General features: G+C 46.2%; 1 protein-coding gene across 1 annotated transcript in view; it reads right to left on the bottom strand.

Annotated features, from left to right (window-relative positions):
- Positions 1–27,010, bottom strand: part of ACOXL (acyl-CoA oxidase like) — a 338,638-nt gene that overhangs the window by 232,662 nt on the left and 78,966 nt on the right. The window contains 1 exon segment of the mRNA XM_078444739.2: positions 15,290–15,324. Coding sequence (XP_078300865.2) covers positions 15,290–15,324 — 35 coding nt within the window.

Genomic DNA, 27,010 nt, shown 5'->3' with positions numbered 1-27,010 from the left:
CTCAGCAGCCATTTTGTGACCATGAGGGAGTCAGCCAAAGACAAAACTAATTTGCTGAGGGCTGCAGAGAGGAAAGATCAAAGCAACCCTGTCCTTTGAGGATGTCATTGAGTTACTGAAATAACCACCCTGAAACTGCCTCACTTCAGGAATCATTAAGTGAGAAAACAACCCACTTACTGTTTAAAACAGTTGAGCCAGGGTTTCCTGTTACTCATAACTAAAGGCATCCTACTTGTTAAAAAATAACTGTTCAGCCAACGAAGAAAAGAATGGATGAAGGCTGACATGTAGAGAAATCACCAGTTTTAGCTGCATCATTTGAGTCTTAGTAAAGTGAATATTGTAATCCCACGGACAAGTTGAGATTTATATTCCGTTTCCCCTTAGTACATAGGATCTTCTTTCTTGTTTTATAGCACACATTGTACATCTTAGTTCATTGGCAGCCAATCAGATACTTCCTGGTATCCTCTCCAGGAAAGTTGCTCTTTGATTTGTTTGGAGCTTTTCCTCCACCAGACCCTCATATTCATAGCTATGCCCAGGTCAGTGGGGGCTCCCAGTATACTGGAAAGTGCAGGATCTCTATTAAGTGGCTCTGTGGTCTTGGACAAATCCCTCAACCTCCTGAGCATTAACATCCTCGTCTACAAGACAGAATCAGTAATGCCCATCTTAGGGATTGAGAGAGTTAAATGGGAAAGCATGCAGCGAATCATTTAAAGCATCATTGCACAGTGCCATTTCATCCACACCAAGACTGGTTTTAAGGTTCACAGTAACTGTTGGCAACTTGCAGAATCGCTGTTTTATTCTTCTACCCTTGCTTTCGGGTATACAAAAAAAAAAAAAAAAGGAACGAATTTCCCTCTTTATGAGCAGTTTGGTCTCCAACACCTAACATTCCTTTTTTTTCCTACCTATTTTCATCACAGAGGACATGTGACTAAAAAGACTGAATCACTATAATGTACACCTGAAATTATTAGAATCTTGGATGTCAATTATACTGCAATAAAAAAAATGTTCTGGAAACAGACAACGGTGATGGTGGCACAACCTTGTGAATGTATTAAACAACGCTGAATTGTACACTTTAAAACAGTTAAGATGGTGGGGCACCTGGGTGGCTCAGTCGGTTAATCGGCTTGATTTCAGCTCAGGTCATGATCCCAGGGTCGTGGGATCAAGCCCTGTGTCAGGTTCTGTGCTAAAGTGCTTGGGATTCTCTCTCTCCCCCTCTCCCCATCTCTACCCTCCCCCACTCGTGCAGACAAGCACGCACGTACTCTCTCTCTATCTCAAAAACAAACAAACTTTAAAATCGTTAAAATGGTAGGTTTTATGTGCTTTTTTACCACAATAAAAAATAATTTAAAATTGTCATTTGAAAAAAAAAAAGAAGATCCCGAATGGTTTCCTTTCGGACAACATAGGCCCCTTGGGGTTAGTCAGCTCTCTCAAATGGGAAAGTTTCCTGAACACAGGTTGGTAGCTCCCTACCCCTCAGCCCCCACCGGGTCTGACCATCAGGTGTGATGGATTGGGGGTAGGGGCAGGCTGAGCAGAGCAGTGGTCTCGGAATCTTCGATCCCCACCAGTGGGACAGGAACCACTGCCTGCCTCCCTCCCTTTTCTCAAGTGAGGGTATGAAAACTCAGAAAATTCTGGTCCCTCCTGGATCACTTGAGGAGGGCCACCTCTCCCCTGAGGTTGAGCGGGCGCTTTCCAGACCACGGCCACATGGATGGCCCTCCACGGTTTGTGTCACATCATCACACTGCCTGAAGTCTTCTTAACACTCTTCCATGTATCTACTCAGCTTCTACTTAAGTAAATGTATTTTATTATTTATTTTTAGACAGAGAGAGAGATAGAGAGTTGCTCAAGTGAGCAGGGGAGGGACAGAAGGCCAGTGGCGGAGAATCCCAAGCAGGCTCCACGATCAGCACAGAGCCCAACGCCAGGCTCAATCTCATGACCCTGGGGATCACGACCCGAGCCGAAATCAAGAGTCGGCCATTCAACTGACTGAGCCACCCTGGCGCCCCCTAAGTGGATGTATTTCAAACAGAAGTTTCCATCAGCATTAGCTGTCCCTTCCAGCCCAAACGTGACTGAATTGCTTTCCCGCCAGGCCCTGGCCCCTGCAAGTGACCAGCAAACAAGAGCCTGAGGCTAGATCACAGCTGTAAGCCACACGAAATCATCCCCGGGACTCCCAGCGGTGTCACACACTTTGGTGAGACATGAGTTCAAATCCCCACATCCACTTGGCTTAAAACCATCACGTCCTGCATCCTTCACGAGGGTACAGCAAGTCTCTGCCTGGACAGTCACAAACAGCTACAGACGGGAGGGGGTTCTAGAATTTGTACTGACAATGCTGATGATATTCTCCACCTGCCCATCTGCCTGCCAAGCTCCTCTTCCTCCTCCAGAAGTTGCCTCCAGCCCATCCTGTGGAACCTGGCATGGCCAACTACACAACCCCCACCCCTCACACACACATATATATACATTCATGCCTTACTACATTGAACACTTCCATTATCACCCCTACCATACAGTATTCCCACGGGAGTCACCCGAGGTAGATGTGGTATGGTTTCAACTTCACTCATGGTAGATAATCCCAATAATCCCAGTTGAATAATCCCAATAATCCCAATAATCCCAGTTGAATAATCCCAATAATCCCAGTTGAATAATCCCAATAATCCCAGTTGAATAATCCCAATAATCCCAATAATCCCAGTTGAATAATCCCAATAATCCCAGTTGAATGAACACATGAATGATTTTACATTCAACGGGAATTTTTTTTCAGTGTCCCGGATTTTATTTGTTTCTCATTTTAAGATTTTATAAGGGGGCAAAGGTGAGAAGAAGCCTGGAAATATTGTCAAGGTACAATAACCAACTGCCTTCCAGTTACCTGTCACACCTTGTGGATTATCAACAGGGCAGAGCCCTCCCGTGTGTCTCCAATGAAAGCCCAACTAGGGTTGGAAGAGGGCTGGCTCCAGAGAGGGACAAACGAGTCTAACTGTTGATTTTGTGCCTCTCTCCCATTGCCTAGACAACCAAAAATCAATTCTGGGTGATACACCATTTAGGAGAGGCTACATGCTCTCCGGCCCATTAGCATGATTAATTGAAAGCTGATTTGATTTCTGTGTTGAAACAAACAGGCAAACCAAAGAGAACAAAGAGGTTTCCAGGGGAGTATTTTGTCAACACAGAGCCAACACAGCGTGTGAGCCTTTTAACAACAGATTTGATTCAATCTCTGTTGACTGCACATGCGATTGATAACTGCCAAGCCATCAAGATTGAAAGAGGAATAAATAACTGTGTAGATCTGGGGCACCTGGGTGGCTCGGTCAGTTAAGTCTCTGACTCTTGGTTCTGGCTCAGGTCACGATCTCACGGCTCATGGGTTCAAGCCCAGGATCGGGTTCTGCACTGACAGTGTGGAATTCTGCTTGGGATTCTCATTCTTTCCCTCTCTCTCTGCCCTTCCCATGCTCGCTCTCTCTCTCTCTCTCTCTCTCTCTTTTTCTAAATAAATAAATAAATAAATAAATAAATAAATAAATAAATAAAAACTTTTTAAAAAGTCCTGTACAGACCTTGAGAAGCGCTCCATTGGGACAGCGTTTCTCCTCCCTGGGACTGTTCACATTTTGGGCGGGATCATTCTTTGCAGTGAGAGGCTATCCTATGTGCATTGCAGGTTAGCTGCGTCCCTGGCTTCTACCCACTGCTCGCCAGTGGCACCCTCCCCACAGCGGGGACAACCAAAAAGATCACTGAGTGTCCCTAGGGGACAAAATTCCCCAGGTGAAAACTACTGGTCTAGGAGGAGTGTAGATAAATAACTGTAAGATGCACCACCATGTAAGAGGCCAGCCCAGTTGGGAACGTGAACAAGGGAGCAAGTCGTTCCCAGGGCGGGGGGGGAGTGTGGTGGCAGTGCTGGGGACATCTGCAGATGCCTACACGTGAGGATATAAATGTGGCTCCTTCCGTGCCGCTAACACCCCCTCGCCGTCCCCACCCACCGCAAACTCTAAGGAAGTGGAAGCTGTCTTGTGTAACATAAAGAGCCACCGTGACAAGCAGTCACGTCTACCTTACCAAAGACTCGGGAGTGTGAATTTACATATTTCCTTCTCTATATGGCACTCGAGGCTCTACCGACCCCAGCAGGAAGCAAAAGCTAAGTGATAAGACACCTCAGGAAAAAGTTTAAAAAGCTGCCTCGCGTGATTCCTTTCCCATTGGACCCGCAGCAGGTGGTATATGTGCTGCCCCCTTCAGGAGACCCCTCAGGTCCTCCGCAGGCCCAGTCCTCTGTGTATCGAAAGTTCCTGACGCAGAGATGGTTTGAGCCACGTAAGAGGCCAAAATGTCATTCATACAGGAAAAATTACCTACCAATGCGACACCCTGGTGACTGGAAGGAAGTAAATCTAGAACTTTCTGTGGCTAGCTTCACAGAGCCTAAAGATTACATCTTGCCAAGTTAACTGTACGTTAAAACTTGAGAAACACTCCTCAGGAAGAGATGTAGAACCTTAAGCCAAGCTTGCAAGTAAAGCCTTAGACAATCAGCCTGTGAACCAGGCCCCCCCACACACACACGTCAGGCCGATCAGAGAACCCCTCTGTCCTCTCCCACTTAACGACAACACAACCAGGGCCTTAGTAAACTCTCCTCCCATAAAATGGGTGAAGGCCAATTGCATGTTCACTGTAGGTGACCCTCTGGACTAGGGCATTATGGCACCAGTCAAGGGATTGTAGAGAAGGACCCTGCACTTCCCCCACTCAGCTTGGCTGTCATAGACTCCGGGCTAGACCATGGTCTGTGGGCTGGCCTCCGGGCCCCGGCAGAATGGCAACTCCCTCCAGCACAACAAGGAGTGTGCTGGTGATCTTCATCCGGGCTGGTTTCTCTGTCTGCGCTTTGCCCCGGCGCACTGTGCAGCCTGTTCACTGGGGGCCTGGGGCCCTGCCCCCTGCCCAGTGCCCAGTGGCAGTCAACCGAGTGGGAGTTGGGGTGACACCTGCCACATTCGCCTCAGAAGCCAGGGGGTGGAGCGCAGAGCCGCTTTCTCACTACTCTCTCTCACTGCTGAGATCTGGAAACAGCTGCACCCCATTCCCTGGGTCTCCGGGGAGGGACCAGCCAGCCGATGAGTTTTCCAGATGGATGAGATGAGCAGTGCCTCCTGGAACATGACCTCAGGCACCTGCACTGGGGACCTCTGCTCCACGGAGGGGAGCAAGTGGAGCCTGGCGTGTCATCCAGCGCCCCCGCAGCCCCTCCAGTGCCCCCCACAGGGGCAGCAGCCTAGTGAGTGAAGAATAAGGTCAAACCCAATTGCCTCAGGCTGAACTGCCCACTAAGAGGGCCTGGCTCGAGCACCTTTCCATCTGAAAACTCCAGCTGACAAAAGTTCTGGCCGCACCTGTCAACTGGTTTCCATGGAAAGCCTCAGAAAGACCCGTGAGTTAAACTTCACACATGTGTTAGTTACACATCTCACAACTCACCTTCACTGAAAACAATCAAGTGAGCAAAACAAAGAAATGGGTACCTCATTCCAGGCATCCGAAACACAACATAATTCCACACCCAGAAGCACTTGGACACCGGGCTACTTTTTTTTTTTTTTTAATGTTTATTTATTTATTTTGAGAGAGAAGGGGTAAGGGGCAGAGAGAGAGAGAATCGCGACGCAGGGCTCCATGCCACAAACCGCAAGATCATGACGTGAGCTGAAATCAAGAGTCAGACACTTAACTGACTGAGCCACCCAGGCGCCCCTGGACACAGGACTGTTCACGTGGCCTCAGACAAGGTAGTCTCGCACCAGAGTGGCCAGGGCTTTCCCCAATGTCAGCTCTCTTTAATTCAAGTTCACTGAGGTGTAATTCAATTATAGTAAAATTCACCTGTTTCAGGTGTTACAGTTCTACAAGTTTGGGCAAAAAACATGTAACCCTCACAATCAAGATTTGGAATACGTCTATCGCTGCCCCCCCCCCCAAACTCTTCATGTCACGTTCTAGTTAACCCCCCCCCCACCCACTTCCTTCCCCATAGTGCTCCCTTTTCTAGAATGTCCCACAAATGGAATCACACAGCATATGCACTCTGAAGTCTGGCTTCTTTCACGCAACATGATACCTTTTTACTGCTGAGTAATATTTCACTGTGCAGATGGGCCACAGTCCGTTTATCCACTTATCGTTTCCACTTTCCGGCTATTACGCGCAGGGCAGCTACAGACATTTGCATGAAGTCTTTGCATGGGCAAATGTTTTCATTTCTCCTGTGTCAGTACTACCTGGGAGTGGAGGCGCCGGGTCATATGGGAAGGCAGTGTTTAACATGATAAGAAACTACCAAAGTATCTTCCAAAGTGGCCACACTATTTCGCTTTCCCACCAACAACGTAAAAGAGCTACAGTTACTCCACATCTTCATGCTGTGTTGTCAGGATTTTGTGGGTTTGTGTTTTGTTGTTTGGGGGGGGACCTTTTGGGGGGGGTGTTTAAGCCATTCTGATCTGTGCGTAATGGTATCTCACTGTGGTCTTAATTTGCATTTCCTTGATGACTAACAAGGTCGAGCATCCCTTCATGTGTTTATTGCCATCTCCTTTCTTTCTCTTCTGCCCTCCCATTTGCGTCTCTTCTTTGGTAAAGTATCAGTTCAGGAATTTTTGCCCACTTATCAAACTGCCGTCTTGTTAAAGGGCTGTAAGAGTTCTGCACATATTCTGGATACGAGTCCTTTATCAGATATGTGTTTTGAAAATATTTTCTCCTGGTTTGTGGCTTGTCTTTTAGTTTCTAGGCAGTGGTTTTCACAGAGCAGATGTTTTTAATTTTGATAAAATCCATTTTACCAACTTTTCCTTTCACAGTTTATGTTCTTTGTGTCCGAAGTAGTCTTTGCCTTGCCCAAGGCCACAAAGATCTGAAGCTATGTTTTCTTCTGTAAAGTTGTCACTTTTAGATTTTACTTTAGGCTAATCTAGGTTTTTTGCCTTTATATATGCATTTTTAATTAGCTTGTCATTTTTCGAATTGGCTTACCATTATGCAAAGTCTTTATATTTATGTTTCCATGTTTTAATTGGGGTTTTGTCAAATCTCTGGATCAATTTAAGTTAGGTGTCTTCTCCTTTTGAAAGTAAAGGAGTGGTCATCCCTCAGAGATGCCATAAAAAGAAAGACTGACCGGTTCCTTCCAAACTCACCCACAGAGAATAGCTTTGCCAAATGGCCTTGGCTCTAAGGGCTGGGTTGTGGGGTTCACAGGTTCTGATGTGGAAGGGCACGGGTGAGGGGGGCCAGGAATGCAGTCTGCCTCTCCAACCTGCTCCCTGATATAGAAAGGAAAAGAAAGGCACGAAATTGAGGTCAGCCCTGAGCCCTAACACCAGAAAGGAGCATGACTGCTTGACAATTTTTTGAAAATGAGGTGACATCTTTTCCATCCTAGGGGCCATCAGAGGATGAGTAGGAGTTCACTAACGCAGAAGAGAAGACGGAAGTTAATTCCTCAAAAGGAAATAGTAAGAGCAAGGAATAGAACAAGCAGGAAGCTCAGAACTGCAAATTTTGAGGAGAGAGGGTTGGAGATGAAGTCTGGGGTCAGAAATCTGTTCCCTGAGCATGGAAGCCCATGGAAGCTTTTGAGTGGGAAGGGCATAATCAGATCTGTATTTGAGAAAGATCCTCTTACTGGCAGGCAAACTATCCCCCCAGAGATCACCCTGTGGGTGTGGCAACAGACATGTGATGAGCAGGTGTGACTGGGGAAATGGCCGAGAGTCTGGACCAGAATCTCTTTGGAGAACAAGGCCGCCAAATGAAAACCAGACAAGGGATTGAAGGGGATGGGAGAGGCACAGGAAGACACATCTGTCTATCCCCGACGCCCCCGGACCCTGAAAAGCATCCGCCACTCTCCAGGCACATCCACAGCCCCAGGCCGAGCTCTGCTGTAAGAAGCCAAAAACATACATGTGGCCTTGAAGGACCTCACCGAGTAAGAACATGGAATCCAGACACAGTGTGAGTATTCACATTCTGCTTTTCAGGGGCAACATTTTGTGTGAAGGTTATCTTAAAAACGCAACCTTCCACAAGATGGCTTTGCTTTTAAGATTATGCCATTGGGGTTGAAAAAACTTCTTGGCAACCCCGTGGATAAATCTGGTCAGGGCCTCACTGTGAAGTCTGAAAAAGAGACAGATGGAGCCGTCGGCCAGAAAGCCCCAGTGACAGAAACAACTATTCCCTGGAAGGGGAAAAAAGGGCAGAAAGGCATCTTTGTTTATTTTTACAAAATTTGGAGAACAACAGTGTCTCCCAGCTGTCTCCACAAGATCAAACCAGCTCCAAATGGGAGATGCTAGGTATTTGCCAACACTTGAAATCAAAGTCCAACAGGCCTGATGGCCCTGTTTCTTGTCTTTTCCTCCCTTTGTATTTCAAGATGACAATTTCATTTGTTCATTGATGCAGCCTGTCCATTCAATAAGCGTTCTGATTCATCTATGAACTTCAAACTCCACTTCTAATCTAAATCAGAACACAGAAGTACATGACCGCTTCAACTGCTTGCTAGGCCCTCTGGCTCATTCAAAGCAAACGCTCAAAGGGGGCCTCAGAATGACATTTAATCATGGGGTCTGCATTTTCGGTGTAAGGCCATGCCCTCCAAAGTCCAACACAGGGACTGTCAAACTGTCAACTTCTCTGGGACTGAACACGCACAAGCTCCCCAGTGCTCCCATCCCCTCGTCAGCCCTCAGGGGACAGCCTTTTAAGGGGTCGGTACCTGTAACTCCAAAATTAGGGTTAGGGCACAGGCCCGAACAGGGCACCAAATTTGGCCTTTGTTAAGGCCTATTAGAAACTGATAGAAAGAGTCCGTTGTGGGAAAGAGACATCTTTAGGCTTCATCTAAAAGTCAAACCTCTGTAAACTTCCATTTAACTATAACAGAGCCCAGTGGAAATTTTGCTTCCTTCCTGATTTATTAAATAAAGATAACCAACAGAAACAAAACAAAATTCCGTTGGGAGCTAGTTCATGCTCTCCCACCCTGCTTCCATGGGCTATTCTTAGAAACATGGACCTAAGCGCCACGTGCAAAAATGCCGCGCTGTTGGTTTACATGGCCTGTCTGTCGTATCAGAGAAGCGAGAGCCAAAGGTGACATGCTCACTTCGAAGCCACTTCGTCTTCGCCCAGGAGCTCCTGGCAGGAGGGAGCAGGCTTCTCCGGGCTGCTGCACCGTGACAGACGGGAAGAACGTCTAAACTCTCTTTCAAACTTATAGAAAAAGAAAAAAACAAAACACCCACACAGTGGGGAACAATTTCCCCACTGCGTGGGTGGTGGGGCCCCGAGAGCTGTTATCTGCAAAGGGCACTTCTGGGGGTTACCCAGCTGTCACCACTGTGTGGATTCCACTCGAAAACCTCAAGCCAAGCAGTGGGGAATGAACATCAAGAGACAATTTTCCACTCTGTGAAAATGACTTGACTTTACAAAAATAAATTAAAACACTACGATAATACATGAGATGTGTACAGGACCTGTTGATAAATGCACACCTCGGTCACAGTAGATGTGCTTCCTTGCTTGGTATATCTATACCATCAGAAGAATATGACTGTGTCATTCTCCACTTCCTGACCCCTCAGCGCCTGACCCCACATGACGTCTCACACACACATACACATACCCACACCCACACACTCTCCTATACCATACAACCGGGCGTGGAATTACTGGTCTAGCAAGGGCTGGAGCCTGAACCAGCATGTCTGAGGGCAGGAGTGGGAGCAGGTGGGGTGTGCGTGTGTTAGTGTGGAAATCGGGGGAAAGGATGTTCTAACACTGTTCATCGTAACGAGGGAGATCTGATGGCCGAAGCCAAAACGCAGATGCACGAAAACAAAACCAGGCGTCCCTCGGGTTACGCCCCTCTTTTACCACACAAGGGCCCCCCTGCTCCAGGCTGCCCCGGGTGTCTGTGGCAGCCTGAGAGGCACAGCCTGCCCACCAGGTTCACGGGATTTAGTGATTCCTCCTCTCCTCTGCACACTCGTGTCCAACCCACTCCTAAGTGAACCCATCCTCCCGACTGCTGCCGTCTGGAACCACAATCGCCTCCTCCCTTCCCTTTGTCCCACCCCCGTCTATCACAGGAGCCTAGCACCATTGCTCTTGGCCCTGACCCTCCTGTCAGAATTTGGGAAACAGACCTGGTGATTAGAGCCTCAAGTCCCAAACCTTGCTTCCAAAAGTCTCCTGATGCACACAAAGAGGACCCGGGAAGCTCTCAATTCCAGAATCTGGGTCCTGGGTAAACAACCGTGAGCGTTTGAAGTAGACCCAGAACTATATAGATGTAGGATACACTCCTACTTTAAAACATAATCGACAGAAGAACAGCATGGCGATTCCTCCAAAAAAACCTAAAAATACAATCACCATAGGATCGGTCCAGCGATTACATTTCTGGGTATTTACTCAAAAGATGTGAAAGCAAGGTTTCAAAGAGATTTTTGTACACTCGTGTATATAGCAGCACCATTAACAATAGCCCAAAGGCAGAAACAACCCGAATGTCTACTGACAGATAAATGCAAGTGTGTGTGTGTATACACACACATACACACACACACACACATAGTGTAATATATATACATATACACATATATACATATACACACACATAATGGTCTATATATACATACACACACACACACACACACACACAAATGGAATATTACTCAGCCTTAAAAAGGAAGCAAATCTGACACATGCTACAACATGGATGAACCCTGAGGACATTCTGCTAAGTGAAAGAACCCAGACATAAAAGACAAATACTGTATGATGATTCTACTTATATGAGGTTCCTACACTAGTCAAATTCAGTGACAGAAGGCGGGTTACCAAGGGCTGGAGGCAGGGCAGGGGAGGATGAGCAGTTAGTGTTCAAAGAGTATAGAGTTTTAGTTTGGGAAGATGAAAAAGTTCTCGAGATGGGTGTGGTGATAGTTGCACAAGAATGTGAATGTACTTAATTTCACTGAAGTGTACATTTTTAAACCTTTAAGGGTTAAAATAGTAAATTTTATGTTAGGTATATTTTACCAAAAAGATAAAAAAAAAAAAAAGCAATCGACGAAAGGATTGAAGCTTCAATTAATCTAAATAAGCTAGCTTATTAGATTAACTAGGATTTTTATTTAAAGAGGAGACATAACCAGAAACCCACACCCTCTGGTTTCATCTTCTTCCTCTCCTCTGAGGATAGAAGTGGGTGACAGGCAGCAGAGGGACAGAAGAGCTACCACCAGGCAATCCAAGGACATGCAGGCTTCTGAGAGGACAGGCCAGTTCCTCCTGTGCCCGCTGACCCCAGAGACAGGACAGAGAAGGTGGTGTGACGGCAGGTGGTACAGTCTGACCCACAAACGGCTCTTCACGACACCTTATTAAGAGTCATTGGTTCTGGCAGGGGCCCCTGGGTGGCTCAGTCGGTTAAGCGCCTGGCTTCGGCTCAGGTCATGATCTCACTGCTCATGAGTTCGAGCCCTCGCCCCCCCGCCGGGCTCTGTGCTGACAGCTCAGAGCCTGGAGCCTGTTTCGGATTCTGTCTCCCTCTCTTTCTGCCCCTCCCCTGCTCACGCTCTCTCTCTCTCTCCTTCAAAATAAATAAGCATTAAAAAAAAGTTTTAAGAGTCGTTGGTTCCTGCAGACTGGGGGCTTCCCAGAAGATGGTTTCTTTCCCACCACAGATTTACAGACACTGTTGTGCTTCCTGGAACTTTTCCATCACAATTCCTTATATTTCAGAAATCATTTCTGGAAAATACAACCTCTGATAATGCGTTCTGCATTTCCACTACATCTGAGATGTTGGTACATGGACAGGTCAAATGCTCCTCAGTAACCTCATCTAGGCTTGGGTGAATGGGATGTGTGAATAGGGCATTTACACCTGTCACAGGCTCACCCAAGCCAAAAAAAGTCTCCACATTGTCCCTGTACGTATGCTCAGGGACCTGCATTATCAGTTAGCGGGGCACCTGTCTGAGCCCACAGAGTCTGCCTTCTGTGAGGATGGTTTAAGATTCGCTTTCTCTAAGAAGCCTCCTTTGACTGATTTACCTCCTCCTATAAGATTTGCGTCTATCCTTAAGTCTTCTTCACCCATACCCCTTGTGTTTCCCTGGCTCGTAAATGCCTTATAGCCAGGACGGTGTCTTAAATTTCCTTTTACAACGGCTTTAAATAAGCACCCTGTCATTCAGCTGGGCTCTGCAGCAGACAGCATTTTCCCAAAATGGCCTCATGAAGATTTCCCCACCTCTCATGTCCTTGTTACAATGTGGCCAGCACTCCTTCCACTGTGGGGCGGGGTCTCTGCTTCCCCCCTCTGAACGCCAACGGGGGGTTGTGTCTGCTCCAACAGAGTAAGGTGGAAGTGATGCTCTATGACTTCCCAGGCTGGATCACAGAAAGGAGACAGCTTCTACCTGGCTCTCCCTTTCCAGGACACTCAATCAGAGAGGGCCGACTACCATACCGTGAGGAAGCCCAAACAAGCCCATGTGGAGACCACACGGACCCGCGTGCGGAGAGGAACAGAGATCTCTGGCCATCGGCCAGCATCACCGACTAGACACAGAAGTGAATGAGCCTTCAGATGTCTCTGTCCTCCTCCCTGAGTCTTCCAGAGCAGGCCCCAGACCCTGTGAAGCAGAGTCAGGCCATCTTCCCTGTCCTTCCAAACCCCTGTCCCACAGAATATTGCCAGCATGATCACTGGTAGCTCAGCGGCCTCAGGCAGCCATAGGCATGGGGTTTCCATAAACGTGGCCCCCAGATGAGTAATTCCAAAGCTCCCTCCTCTCTAAAATGGGCTCTGCTTAACTGCCCCAACTTCATTTTTCCCCTTCTCCACAGTGGAATGCCTATCCTGTAGGACCTCCTATAGGACCATGACTCAGGGTGCCCACGTCTCTATTCAGCTTCATAGCCACTGTCTACTAACCACACTTCTTCAGCCAGACTGGGCTGCTTTAGGGAAGGGGGAGCCAAAGGGAGGAGTCATTCCTAATCCAAGCCAAGCGCTTCCTTCCAGAGAGCGCCCACGGCCACCAATTCCACAGAAAAGTAGGTGTATCTAAATCGCTACCCAGTCAAGGGTAAGAAGACATTTTCCCTTTCCAAATGAAGAAGATGTTCAGCTCAGACAACAGTCTCCACCTTCTGTTTGGTGTTGGTAACCGTACAGAAGGATGCCAGGGGCCTGCCCTGGCCCCAGGCAGGCCGGGCAGGAATCTTTTCCACGACACAGGCCTGGGACCCATAATAAGCACGGGGCCAAAGACACCATCCACCTGGGACCTCCATCCGGTCTCCCCTGCTCTGCTATCCTTACGCAATTCCCTGATTCGAAAAGGTTGATAGTTGGCAAAAGTCCCTCAGCCTCACAAAGTATTAAAAAGAAAGTTTTGTCCAGTTCCGGAAGAATCTGAGTTTCTGCACAAGTTAGAACTCTCCACAGAGCCACAGAGTAACCCTTACCGTGGCGGGAACAAGCACATGTTTGTTCTCCGGACTAGAGCAAGACGTTGGCTTTCTTAGGGAGGCCCCTTTAGCTCTCATGCAGAAAACAGTCTTGATAAGCAGGACTCGAATATGAGGAAAGTTCCACCAAAGGAAAAGAACGGAAAGGGCAGGGGCACTGGGGTGGCTCAGTCGGTTAAGCATCCGATTTTGACTCAGGTCATGATCTCGCTGTCCGTGAGTTCGAGACCCACATCCGGCTCTCTGTTCTCGGCACAGAACCTGCTTCGGATCCTCTGTCTCCCTCTCTCTCTGCCCCTCCCCCGCTCACACTACCACTTGCACTCTCTCTCTCTCTCTCTCAAAAATAAATAAGCATTTGTTAAAAAAAAAAAAAAAAGAAAAAAGAAAAAAAAAAGGAAGGAAGGAAGGATGGGCAAAATTCCCCACCTTCCCTCACACACACCGAAAAGCAATCATGAGCATCTCTGGAGCAGCTTTCTTCAAGAGTATCCAGAAATGTCCAACAGAAACACTTTCCTCCCACACACTCATTCCTAGTTCCAAGTGGTTCTAGCCCAGTTCTGCCTTCTTCCTGCTCTACCCCACACAGTGCACCAGCAGCTTTTCAGGCTTCTGTGACTGCCCACCGGGTCGATCGAGCCACAGTTAACCGTAAGCAAGCGCATACAACCTGTGACAAGCGTATTTAGAAGGCGATCTCCTTTGCAGTAACTATGGTTTGTTTGTGGAGAGCTGGCCAGATGTCCTGAGCTGACCAGCGGGTGGCACTTGGGGGAGGCTGTGAGCACAGGTTGTGTACGGGCAGGAGGGACATTGCTTATTACTCTTCCATTGAGACTGGATCTTTAATGAACATCTTTTTTTTTTTTTTTAACATTTATTTATTTTTGAGACAGAGAGCATGAACGGGGGAGGGGCAGAGAGAGAGGGAGACACAGAATCGGAAGCAGGCTCCAGGCTCCGAGCCATCAGCCCAGAGCCCGACGCGGGGCTCGAACTCATGGTCGGTGAGATCGTGACCTAAGCTGAAGTCGGACGCTCAACCGACTGAGCCACCCAGGCGCCCCTTTAATGAACATCTTAATACATTCTGATGCATGCCAGGGGATGCATGTACTTGGATACTAGCATAAGAAACCAACATTTTTCATAAATATGATGCACTTGAGAAACAGGCAGAAATCATGAAGCAAGACCAAAAATGGCACTTTTAGCCATTCTCAGATATACCTAAGACAAGGCAGGGGGGCAGGGAGGGGACAGGGGCTTCACTAACAAGCCTTCACTCAGCTTTCTGTTTGCCCAGCCTCACCATTCATGCGGGACATCCCTGATTTCTGTGCTTATCCCTAGACTACCCAGAAATCACTTGTGTCCCTGCCCTAGAGCCGTCCATTTTTTGTTTTAAAAGAAATGTGCTACCTACCACGACCTTTATGTAAAAGCTCTATTCTTCCCAATAGCCAGCGGCCCTCATCAATGAAGCAAATGGAATAATTCTAATTGCTGTGAACTGATACCATAGGCAGAGAAGCCACCAAAATTTAGCTTGAAAACCCACAGATTCGATCAAACCGAAAGCTATAAACCAGGAAGGGTATTCCTCAAGAGGAAAAAAAAAAAAATTTAGCTTTACCTGTGACTGTAGCGGATGGCTATCGTCAGCCCAAGCTGTAATTAAAAAGAGAGAAAAACACATACTAAATAATATGAAGAGCATGCTGAGTTCACAAGAAAATTAACTTACGACGGTCCGTTATTTTTCAAACATTTCCTAAAATCTCCTACTCCTTATATTTCATAAATAACACCTTTTAATGATAGTTCTTTGGTTTCAACATCATTCTTAAAGGCTAGTCAGATTGTCAAAGGGTCTTAGAGACATCTAAAATATTTCACTGTGAATTGGACAGGTGTCTCTCATCTGGAGACACCTTCCATAACAGAGCCTTTATTTATTTATTTATTTATTTATTTATTTATTTATTTATTTTGCTTTTTTTTTTCCTTTACATGCTTTTACATTTAAGTTTTAAAGTTTTTTCATTGAGGTATAATGTAGAAATAAATTGTACGTACTTAATACTTACAACGTGATGATTCGATACACATACACCCTGTGAAATTATTACCATGTGTTATCACATTAATTAACACATCCATCACTTCATATAATTACCTTTTTTTTTCCCTTTTTTTGGCGAGATAGAACATTTCAAGTACACAATATGCTACTGTTAACTATAGTCACCGTGCTGTGCATTAAATCTCCGGAGCTTATTCATCTTAGAACTAAAAGTTTATACCCTCTGACCAACATCTCCCCACCCCCAGCCCCTGGCAACCAGCATTCCACTCTCTGTTTGTATGAGCAAAACAGGGCTCTTTCAGCTCTGAGACAAAGCCGTGAAAGGACGGGATTCAGCGTGTGGCTGATTCTGAGGCTTGCCATACCCCCGTCCTGGGGGTGGTTCCTTCCCCACTCGCCCTGCCCCAAGAGTGCTGAGCAGAACCCAGGCCATGAAGAGGACTGACCCGACCCCCCCCCCCCCCCCCCGGGCCAGAGTCTTGCCAGGGGAATCTGCACAACCTTCACACTGATCTCATAAGCTCCAGGCCGGCAAGGTGCACCTCTGAGGGCACGTGTGACATCGAGAGAAAGGGTACACAGTCGCCGGAGACAGCGACAAGTAGAGGCCAAGGTGGCACTGTGATTTCCTTTTTACTCTGTGGGGGGGTCGCGGAAACCTCTCAAGCAGAAGAGGGGGTCGAATCATATGGCACGGGCCTCAGCTAGTTCATGGATTCCAGAAGAGTCAGGCCACAGGAGTTCAACCGCTAACCATACGGGCATCGCGTTATTTAAACTCTCAGGGTCACGGTGTCTGCATCTGTATCATGGGCAAATAATTATTTTCTCGTGCAAGGATGAAGCAACTTTTTCTATTTTGGTGTTTATACCTGTGTGTGGCACACACACGATGCGTGCCGCCTGATAGGAAAAACTCTACAGGTGGGCCTGGCGGCGGAAGGCACCGGCCGGTGGGAAAAAACTCTATAAATAGTAACCACCACTACTATATATAGGCAATATTTCATTTATGAAAATGTTTTCATTTTCCAAAACTTAATTGAAGTTCGTTTTTGGAACTTACAAACTATTTCATTAGGTTAAAATGATGATCAGCCTCAAGCATGCCCATAAAAGTCTCGACGGTCCCCCTGTGGCTGAACCGTGGCATGACTAGCTTAAGAGACTCGGCAGCAGTTAAAAACCCAAGCATCATCTATCATATCATTTCCGAGCAAAAAGTCTGCCTACGTGCAACCTTGAAATCCCCAAACACATCACTGCCAGTTTCCCTGACGTTGGCCCCAGGGCGGTGGGGGTGGGGAGGTCACTTCCATGGGGCTCTCCGGGATGCTACGAGATGACTCAAGAGTCCCTGGGCCGTGGGAGGGTGGAAGGGGTAAGGAAGAAGCAAGGGGATGGAGAGTTAGGAGAAATAAAACCGTTGAGATGAATATAATATTACGTCAACTATAATCAGTTAGAATTATTGAAAGAAAGAAAGAAAGAAAGAAAGAGAAAGAAAGAAAGCCCAAACTTCTGTCCAGCTTGACACGCTGCAAAATCCCCCAGCTATTGTTTGAAGAGCTCAGCTCCAGAATGATTCGGCCGTGTGTCATCATCAATGCATACCCCAAATGCAGAACCGACATTGGCGAGCCATTAGGGATCAGGGAAGATAGGCTTCATTTTACAAAAAGATTATCTAAAAGTGAAGGTGTGAAATATATAACATCCAGCTGATTTCATATCACACTCACCTGAGTGTATTCAATTATTTGTCAACTAAACCAGGAGTGTGTGTGTATATGTGTTTGTGTGTGTGTGTATATGTATATATATATATATATATACATACATATATATATATATATGCATATATATGGGAGATTTAAGTGGACAGAAGAAGAAGAGGCCTCAGGGACAATCAAGAATTTAAAGAACAAGGAGGAAATTATTTAGGGAAGAACATAAAAACAGAAACTACAGCCAAAAAGGTCAGGATGAGCAATTCACAGATTTCACATGTCCCGTCACTTTACATTTCCTGGAGTTAAAAAGTTCTGGCTTACAGTTAGGCTTATTATAAGATAATTTCACCAACTGAATGTGTTGGTAAGCTTTAGAGTACTGCTTCATTGGTGGCTTTTCCACAGTTGAAAGACACGCCTTTGCTGGAGCAGGGAGAGAAAATGGGCATGGGAGGGACAAAACTAAGAAAAAAGCAGAGGAAGTTGTTCAATGGTAGCCGTGCTGGTTAAAAGGGGCTGGGAGATAAATCCTTCACAGAGATGAATTTCAATTAAGCACTTTTATTTGCCTTTTCCTGACTTCTCAAATATGCTTTCCCTGTCATTTTAAAAAGGACATCTTTGTGAAGGAAGAAAAGTGTGGATCACGGAACCACACAGACCAGCTGCAGCATATCCCATGGGCCAGGTAATAAGGTGCTAGGGAAACCAGATGATCCAAACCCATGCACAGGCCCCGGGACTACATGGGAACCCACTCATGTGGTGCATGGGAACAGGGCATCTCACAGCCATCCTGGAAACACGGCTTAAACTCCACACGGAACGCACTGGATCCAATTAGGCAGCCTTGCCAAGATGCTGGAACACTACAGAAAAATCTTCATAGGCCTGACCACAAAGCCCCAGGTTGGAACATGAGTGAGGACACTATGTCTGCTCCTCCTCACTCCTACATATCATCTGACCCTACAGAAGGCAGAGAAGGGAGAAAATTCCCTAAGGTTTCTGTACCATAGCAAATACCAAAGGCAACTTGTAATCTGCTGAGAAAGGAGCCAGAGATAGTCTTCTGCCCTGGCATTAGGAACGCCCACGGGCCAGTCAGGCCTCTACAAGCCCTCGCCCTGCTGAGAAGCATCAGAAACCCGGAAATGCTTTAACCAAGTCTCACCATTGCCTGCGTCTGCACAGACACACATGCATCCGCGCACACGTGCACACTTTGGGCCCAATCTACACCTGCATGTGCACACATATGTACACACACGTGCACGCTCAGACCCAAGTCACACATGCGTGCATGGACACTTATGCCTGCATGCACATCCACACTCACACACATGCATGCACAGGTACACCACTCGTACGTGCACATATGCCAAGAAGCATGTGTTCCTATGTGCACACGTGCACGCACATGCTTACACAATACTCAGATGCAAAGATACGCGTGCCCTGGCACAGATGCACATCTACACACACATTCATACAGACAGGCACTCACCCACGTGCACAGAGACACTTTGGCATTCAGAGAGGCCCATGGAGCCCCCAGGGACAAAGGGAGGCCTCAGACAATTGACCCTTTTGTTGCTGGTCTCAGCAGGAGCCCAGCGGAGAGAGACGAGGGAGGCCTAGGGGTTGGCCCCCCTGACCCCAGCCCAGCCAGGGCTGAGGCCCAGGGACACAGAGGTCAGCTGGAGTTTTGTGCCTGCTGCCCTCCCGGGAGAACAGCCCCCCAGGACATACTGTAAGTATTACCAGAATGCACTTAACAAACTCCCACTCCGAGTACCTCGTTTTCGATTTACACAATTTGTTAATAACAAAATTAAATCACGTTTTAATGGCAAGGAAAGAGTACTTGAACGTTTTTCAGAATCTCTACCAGCTACAAAAACCTTTTTCCTGCTGCTGCGGCCTGAAACTGCTCCTTTTTTGGAACAGCTGACTAAGGCAGCTGTTTTGTATCAAGTCTGAGCGTTTTCTATATGACCCAGGGAGCTCAGACAACAGGCAGACCTCGCTGCATTAAAGAGTAATCCGAGAATAATTTGCCATAAAACCCCCCGAAGTGCGCCAGCTGTAGCCGGATACGCCCTATAAAGCACCAAGTAGTCTGCATGGATCTTGCAAAATAATCATAATAATTTCAGAAAACACATTTTTAAACACCTTTAAAAAACTTTTTTTTTTTTAAGGAAAGGAGTGGGTGACGCTGTCTTGGCAGGGCACTTGCCTCACGTGGGTTCCCCTCCCTGTCCGCGGTCTGTCGCAAAGCATCTCTTCCTAATGCCCGCTTGCCCAAGGGTGCCTGTGTTGTTGGGAATCCCCTCCTCACGGGTCCACTGTGCTTCGTGTTTGTGATGTGCTGTCACCCACCCGAGGCAGCCGGGGGCAGGTGAGGAGGAAGAGTCTGTTAAATGCTGGCCCTAAGGTGGCCCAGCTGGTGAGTGGTGGTGCTCCAAGTCTGGGCCCAGGACTTTCTAGACTGGGGTGATATGCCGGCCGGGGCTATGACTAGGAGCCATGCCCTCTCACAGGCCCGGTGCTAGCACTCTCTATTCCTCAAGAAAAGCCGGACGCCAAGGGCTCGAGCGCGAAGATTCCCACGTCTTAAACTGATTTGAATATTTTTCGAATGCTACGTGAGCCAAACAAAAGTTATCAGTGGAATTTGGCCAGGGGGCCACCAGCTTGCAACCTCACCCTACACCTTTCCACACTGCCAAGCCTCTCCTGGGTTTTCAAATCTTAAAATCTGAATCCGTGCATGACAAATCGAGAAAGAGCTTTTGTGTCATTCGCGAGTCTTCCCCCCCTTTCCTATAATTACGTGAAGTTTTTTCTTTAGCTTCCTTTCATTTGTTTTCATTGCAAGGGTCCAAAGATTTATACCATCACAAAATAAACTCAAAAAGAAAAGCTTCTGGTTTATTTTCCTCCTGCACTTTTCAACTGTTCCTCTCCCTTTTATGGGAAATACGGGAAAGGAGCCTGAAGGAGAGAAGAGGTATGGTGTAGACAGAAGCCCACACAAACACAGCTAGCGTGTGGGACACCAGGAAGCCAGCACAGGGAGAAAATGAGCCACCGAGTAGGTCTTTAACCCTTTCCCTGACTGTCTTTCTAGCAGTGTTCTCTCCAGGCAATAACAGACCCCACGCTCCCCACACAGCACCCTCCAGGGCTGCTCCTCCCCCAGGCATCACCCCAGCTCTTCCCGCTTCCCCCCCCCCCCGCCCCGTGCCTGACTCTCAAACCCCTGCCAACGTGCAACAACTCACTAGTCTGAAGCCTTGGCATCCATCTAGGGCTTTCTCAGGCACTTGCTACTTCCTCTGAAAGATTAACCTTGCTGGATGAACAGATGCTTACGGTCAGTAGCAAAGAGCTTTGTGGTCAAGTTCCCTGACTTTTCTCACCTTTTCCTCAATGTAAAATGGGGGCTGTTTTAGACAGATTAACTTAGACCTCAGAGATGTGGACCAGCAAGTATGCACGTCTCCTGGGAACTTGCGAGACATGCAAACACTCTGGCCCTAACGCCACTGAATCAGGAACTCTGGGGGTGTTTTAGCTGTTCCTCCAGGGGTAGGTTTAGAAGCACTGAATGAGATGATGTATGGAGAGACCATAACAATGTGCTGGGCATAGATGACTCTTATTAACTGCTATGAAGATGACGACGATGATGACGTTATAACACATAGTAAAGCTATTTTCATTTTACATGCTCTTAATGTCCGCCCAGTGCCTTACACTCGACCTCAGGCATGGTAACCACTGGGAGCTCAGGCAGGCTCACGGTCAGGCCTGAGGTTATGTTTTGGGAAACAAGGCCTCCTGGTGCTCACAGGTGATCACCCACTTAGCGGGGAGAGGTGTGTGCACCCTGCCGAGACCCACTGTTTGCTGTCAACCTGCAAGGACAGGGCCAGCTCCCAGGAGGCCAAGGGTGAGCCTCAACAGGCTGCAGCCCTCCCCTCCCTTCTGCCATTCCCCTCGAAAGAGGGAGAAAACGGCAAGGAAGGCAGAAGGAAGAAAAGGAGCGACGTGTTCTTCATTACGGAGTTTATTTTGTGATGTTTTCCTTCCTTGGTCCCTTAAAATTAAAAAGAAAAAAACAGGGGCGCCTGGGTGGCTCAGTCAGTTAAGCGTCCGACTTCGGCTCAGGTCATGATCTCGCGGTATGTGAGTTCGAGCCCCGCGTCGGGCTCTGTGCTGACTGCTCAGAGCCTGGAGCCTGTTTCAGATTCTGTGTCTCCCTCTCTCTCTGACCCTCCCCCGTTCGTGCTCTGTCTCTCTCTGTCTCAAAAAAATAAATAAACATTAAAAAAAAAAATTTTTTTTTAAAAATTAAAAAAAAAAACACAAAAAAAATCAAGAAAAAGACACACTAATGTTTAGGAAAAGAAGAGGATGTAGATCTGAAACTTTCAAAACCTGATATAAAAGATGAGTTGCTAAATCAATGGAAATTGACATTGGACTAACATTGAAGTGTAGGCAGTGGTTGTTTAACCAACCTAAGAAAACTGGTTGTTTTTAAGCCTCTACGCCCCAGATGACTAAAAAGGTAAGACCAATGATGATGCTGTTCGTTGCTGCTGTTCCCAAGAACCTGAGCCAGTCACTATCGTTTTGGATTAAACGTTACAACACTGGTTTTAAAACATGTAGATGGGTTTTCACAAGGACTTGCCTTATCCCCCGATTCACCCAAAATGAAACCATTTGTTAGTCCTGAGTCATAGCTACCCCACAGTTATAGCACCTTGGGCCCATTCTGCTAGGCATTTTCCAGGGGCCGAGCCCCAGGAGCTGTGGGGCTCTGGCAGGTGGAGGAACCCCTGTTCTCTACCTCAGTTCCCTCCTGTGCAGACAGGTGAAATAAATGCAGCCCCCAGGAGCTACAGGGGAGGAAGCTCTCAGGGCCTGGCAACGGTAAGGGCTTCTGGAGGCCAGCTCTTTATTGTCTTTGTCGTTAAGTGGCCATGGTCTGTCCACCCGTGTCACAGCACAGTAAGTGTGCAGCAGGACCTGGTTCCTCATCTTTGTGTGCCTGGTACCCAGAGATGGACAAACAGGGCTGCCAAATAGTTCAGGAACTACTGAAATCACTCCGCTGATCCTTACAGTTTGTTCACGAATGTATTGTTTAGGTTTTAGGGTTCAAACAAAATAATCGTGGATTTTGGTTTCTTTGCTTCTCTTGATATGAATGGTCGGGTATTTGATAATATCATAGACCACACCCTCTTTTCCTAGAAAGCCTAACTTCTGTTTAAGAGAAATCAGCATGACAATGGACTTGGATTCTGTGTGCAGCCTACAACACAGAATACCTAACTGGAACTTTGGGCGCAAATATTACTTAAGTGAAAACTTGATTATTAACTCAAAGAGTCAGCCAGGGGAGGAGGGAGAGGCTGAAGAGAAGAAAAGGAAATGTACAGGACTAAAGGGAAAAAATAGGTGACGCCCTCAAATGCAGACAGTGACGAAAGTATTTGAGGGCATTTCTAAGGTGGATTTGGGGCTGTTAAATACAAGAAAATGAAAGGCCCTTCTAGCCGTCACAGCAGCTTAGAGACCCCACCATGGCTTGTTGACCCATTCTGACCCCCAGGCCCCCATCAAAGTCAAGAGTAAACCTCCCAGGAAAGTATATCTCTTTTTTTTTTTTTAATTTTTTTTTCAACATTTATTTATTTTTGAGACAGAGAGAGACAGAGCATGAGTGGGGGAGGGTCAGAGAGAGGGAGACACAGAATCTGAAACTGGCTCCAGGCTCTGAGCTGTCAGCACAGAGCCGGACACGGGGCTCGAACTCACAGACCGCGAGATTATGACCTGAGCTGAAGTCGGCCGCCCAACCGACTGAGCCACCCAGGCGCCCCGTATATCTCTTTTTAATGTAAAATGCAACATTAGTTTTAAGGAACTTGTTTCAAAGAAAGGAAAACACTTTTCCTCCTTCTAGTTTTTACCTACCGTCTCCTCTAATTTTTACCAAAAAAAAAAAAAAAAAAAATTTACACAAAACACATAAACAAAATCCCTCTACCCAGGCTCATAAGATACAGGCTAAATTAATAAGGCATTCCATGAAATATGTCAGCAACTGTGAAAAACAATATGGTAGATCCATTATTGAAAAAACAATGTATTTTTAATTTTTTAAGTTTATTTATTTTGAGAGAGAGAGTGGGGGTGGGGAGGGGCAGAGAGAGGGAAAAAGAATTCCAAGCACGTTCTGCGCTGTCAGTGCAGAGCCCGACGTGGGGCTCAAACTCACAAACTATGAGATCGTGACCTAAGCCAAAATCAGAAGTCAGGGGCTTAACTGACTGAGCCACCCAGGCACCCCTATTTTTAAATTAAACTCTTTACTATGAGATAGTTGTAGATTCACATGCAGGTGTTAGGAATTATGTAAAGAAATAATATAGATAGTTCCCATGTGTTTTTTATCCAGTTTTCTCCAATAGTAACATCTCACATAACTACACATTAAGTATATTGGCATCAGTACAATTAAGCTATAGAACATTCCTGTCACCATTAGGATCCCTTGTGTTGCCCTTATAAGTGCATCCACTTTCTTCCCACACTCACGCACTGTTTAGCCCCTGGTAGTCATCAATCTGTTCTCCATTCCTGAATTTGTCATTTCAAGAATGGAATCATACAGTATGTGACCCTTTAGGATTAGATCTTTTCATCCAGCACAATTCTCTGGAGATTCATCCAGGTTGTTACATGCACCAAGAGCTCATTCCTTTTGATTTGCTAAATAGAACTCCATGGGATAGATGCACCACAGTCTATTAATCTGTTATTTGCAGTTTGGGGCTATTATAAATAAAGCTGCTATAAACATTTGTGTACAGGTATTTGCATGAATATAAGTTTTCATTTCTGTAAGACAAATGCCATGTAATTCCCACATATGTTTTGTTGGATTTACTCCTAAGCATTTCTCTTTTTTCAGCAATTATAAACAATATTGGTTTTTTTCAGTCTTCACATATTTGTTGTTAATATATAAAAATGCAGTTGATTTCTGTATATTTATCTTGTATCCTGCAACACTGTTAAATTCACTTATTGGTTCCAGGACTTTTTTTATAGGCTCCATGGTCTTTCTACGCAGACAATCATGTCATCTGCAAATAGAGTCAGTTTTACTTCTTCTGTTCATATCTATACACCTTTTTCTCCCTTTGTTGCTTTTTTTCACTGACTAGAAATCCCAGCACCATGCTGTGTAAAAGTAGTGAGACAGACATCCTTGCCCTATTCCCAAGTTTAGGGAGAAAGCATTTAGTCTTTCACATAAAGGATGATAGTATCTATAGTTTTTTGGGGGGTTTTTTGTAGATGCTTTTTATCAAGTCGAAGCAGTTCCCTTCTATTCTTATTTTTCTGAGAGTTCTTATCATGAATGGGTGTTGAATTTTCCCAAATGCTCACTTAAAAACACTTATCTTCCTTCGAACTACCCCATACTTTCTCCTCTATTTAGTTTTGACCAAAAAAAAAAAAATTACACACAAAAAAATTTTAAAACTAGGTCCTCTTTCCAGGTGTATAGAGCATAGGCTAAGATGAGGCTTTCCATAAAACATGATCACAGCTATTAAAAAAGAGGGCAGGGGTGCCTGAGTGGTTCAGTTGGTTGAGTGTCTGACACTTGGTTTTGACTCAGGTCATGATCTCACGGTTCGTGGGGTCGACTCCATATTGGGCTCCGTGCTGACAACGCGGGGCTGGCTTGAGATTCTCTCTCTCCTTCTCTCTCTGCCCCTCCCTTGCTTGTGCTCTCTCCCCGCCTCTCTCTCTCTCCCTCAAAAATAAATAAATAGACTTAAAAAGAAAAGAGTGCAGTAGCTTCACTGTGAAGAGACACAACGTATTTTTAAGTAAAAACCAAATTGCAAATACAAGGTAGATGTGTATAATAGGTATTGAAGTGATATTTGATATTAGATAATTATTTACATAATTATAAGGAGAGACATGTGGAAGACTATCAAATTGTGGGGTGGGAAGGAATGGAGTAGAAAAGGACCATCACGCTTTTACACTCTTGTTTAGCGCGTAATTTGAATGTTTTCACACAAGCTGGTAGTGAATGGTGAGTTTCACAAAACATTTAACGAAGAAAAAATGTGGGGGAAATTACATTGCAAAATGCTATGAACCATGTACTTTTTTGCATACCCGAATGCAATTTTCATCTCGGGATGCTGTCTTCATCAGCCTACAATGTGAATGCTTTGGCAGAGGGATATTATTAAACTATGTCCCACCAGGACAAAAATTCAAAACAAAGACTCGAGAAACTAGGTAAAAGAACAAGGCTACAGTCTCTTGGAAATAAGTGTGCCGCCCCCACCCCAAACAAATTCTCACAAAGGTTCCCTGTCATGATTTGAGTTGTTAGGTCGGTACAATCTACAGGCGGTAACTTCAGACTTTGACGTGAGAGAAGTGAATTTGTCTAAAACGATGGATGTGAGAGAGGCAGTGACTAATATGCCTGCACACGCGCACCTAGCAGAGTGGGAGAAAGATCTTTCTTCTTCTTCCCCCGCCTCGGACCAGGTTCACGGAAGGACACAACCAGACAGAGAGAGCCCCGCTGAAGTGTGATCGTGTAATCACAGAGAAGAAACGTCGCAGAAGACACAAGAGCAAAAACACCTTCAACTGGTTTATAGACGTTGCTATCGCCCGTCACTGCCTCATCAGGAGACGGAAGAAATAATCTGAGTTTTCTCAATATTTCCAGGACAATTCTCCAGGGTGCCTTCTCTTCCTCTGAAGAGAAAGAACAAACTTCTCAAGGAGTAATCAAGCCCAAGCGACACAGCTAGGGGGAGGCCAGCACATCCCATGGCCATCAGTGAGGTGCCAGACCAGCGCTGACTGCCATCTTGACCCAATAAGGACCCCAAAACACAAACCCACCACTTGAAGTGGGGGCTACTTAGACTGTAATGCACTGGCACTCCAAATTGGCATGGAGTTGGAGTGGGAAGTTTAGTAAGTAAAAACTACAAAGAACATAAAATGGAAAGTCACTAAGTAATACAACAAATACTAAACATATGGAAAAACATTCAACCTCCTCAGAAACCCCCAAAATGGAAGTTTAAACAGTGAGACAGTACAAGTTGGCGATTACCCTTGGTAAGGTCTCCCCAAAGACCCCATCTGAATTCCAACCCCAGGTCCAGCATTTCTGAACCATGTGACCTTAGGCAAATGGCTCCATCTCTCCGTGCCTCAGTTTCCTCGCATTAACTTGGGGATACCTACTGTTACTCTCTCCTAGCTTTGTAAAGAAGGCTGTATCAGATGATGCACTCAACGTGCTCCACAGTGTTTGCACAAAATGAGCACTCACTATCTGTTAGTCATTGTTGATGGTTACAAGAATTAGATCTAGAAAAAACAGTCTTGTCATAACAAATGCCAGAAGTGGAAGGAGCACATTCACACCTGTGGGCATAGCCCACTC

Source organism: Panthera onca, chromosome A3 (assembly GCF_046562875.1).
Source record: "Panthera onca isolate mPanOnc1 chromosome A3, mPanOnc1 haplotype 2, whole genome shotgun sequence".
In the NCBI taxonomy this organism is placed as follows: domain Eukaryota; kingdom Metazoa; phylum Chordata; class Mammalia; order Carnivora; family Felidae; genus Panthera; species Panthera onca.
Note: the sequence above shows the minus strand (reverse complement) of the source record. Positions and strands in the feature narration are given on the sequence as shown.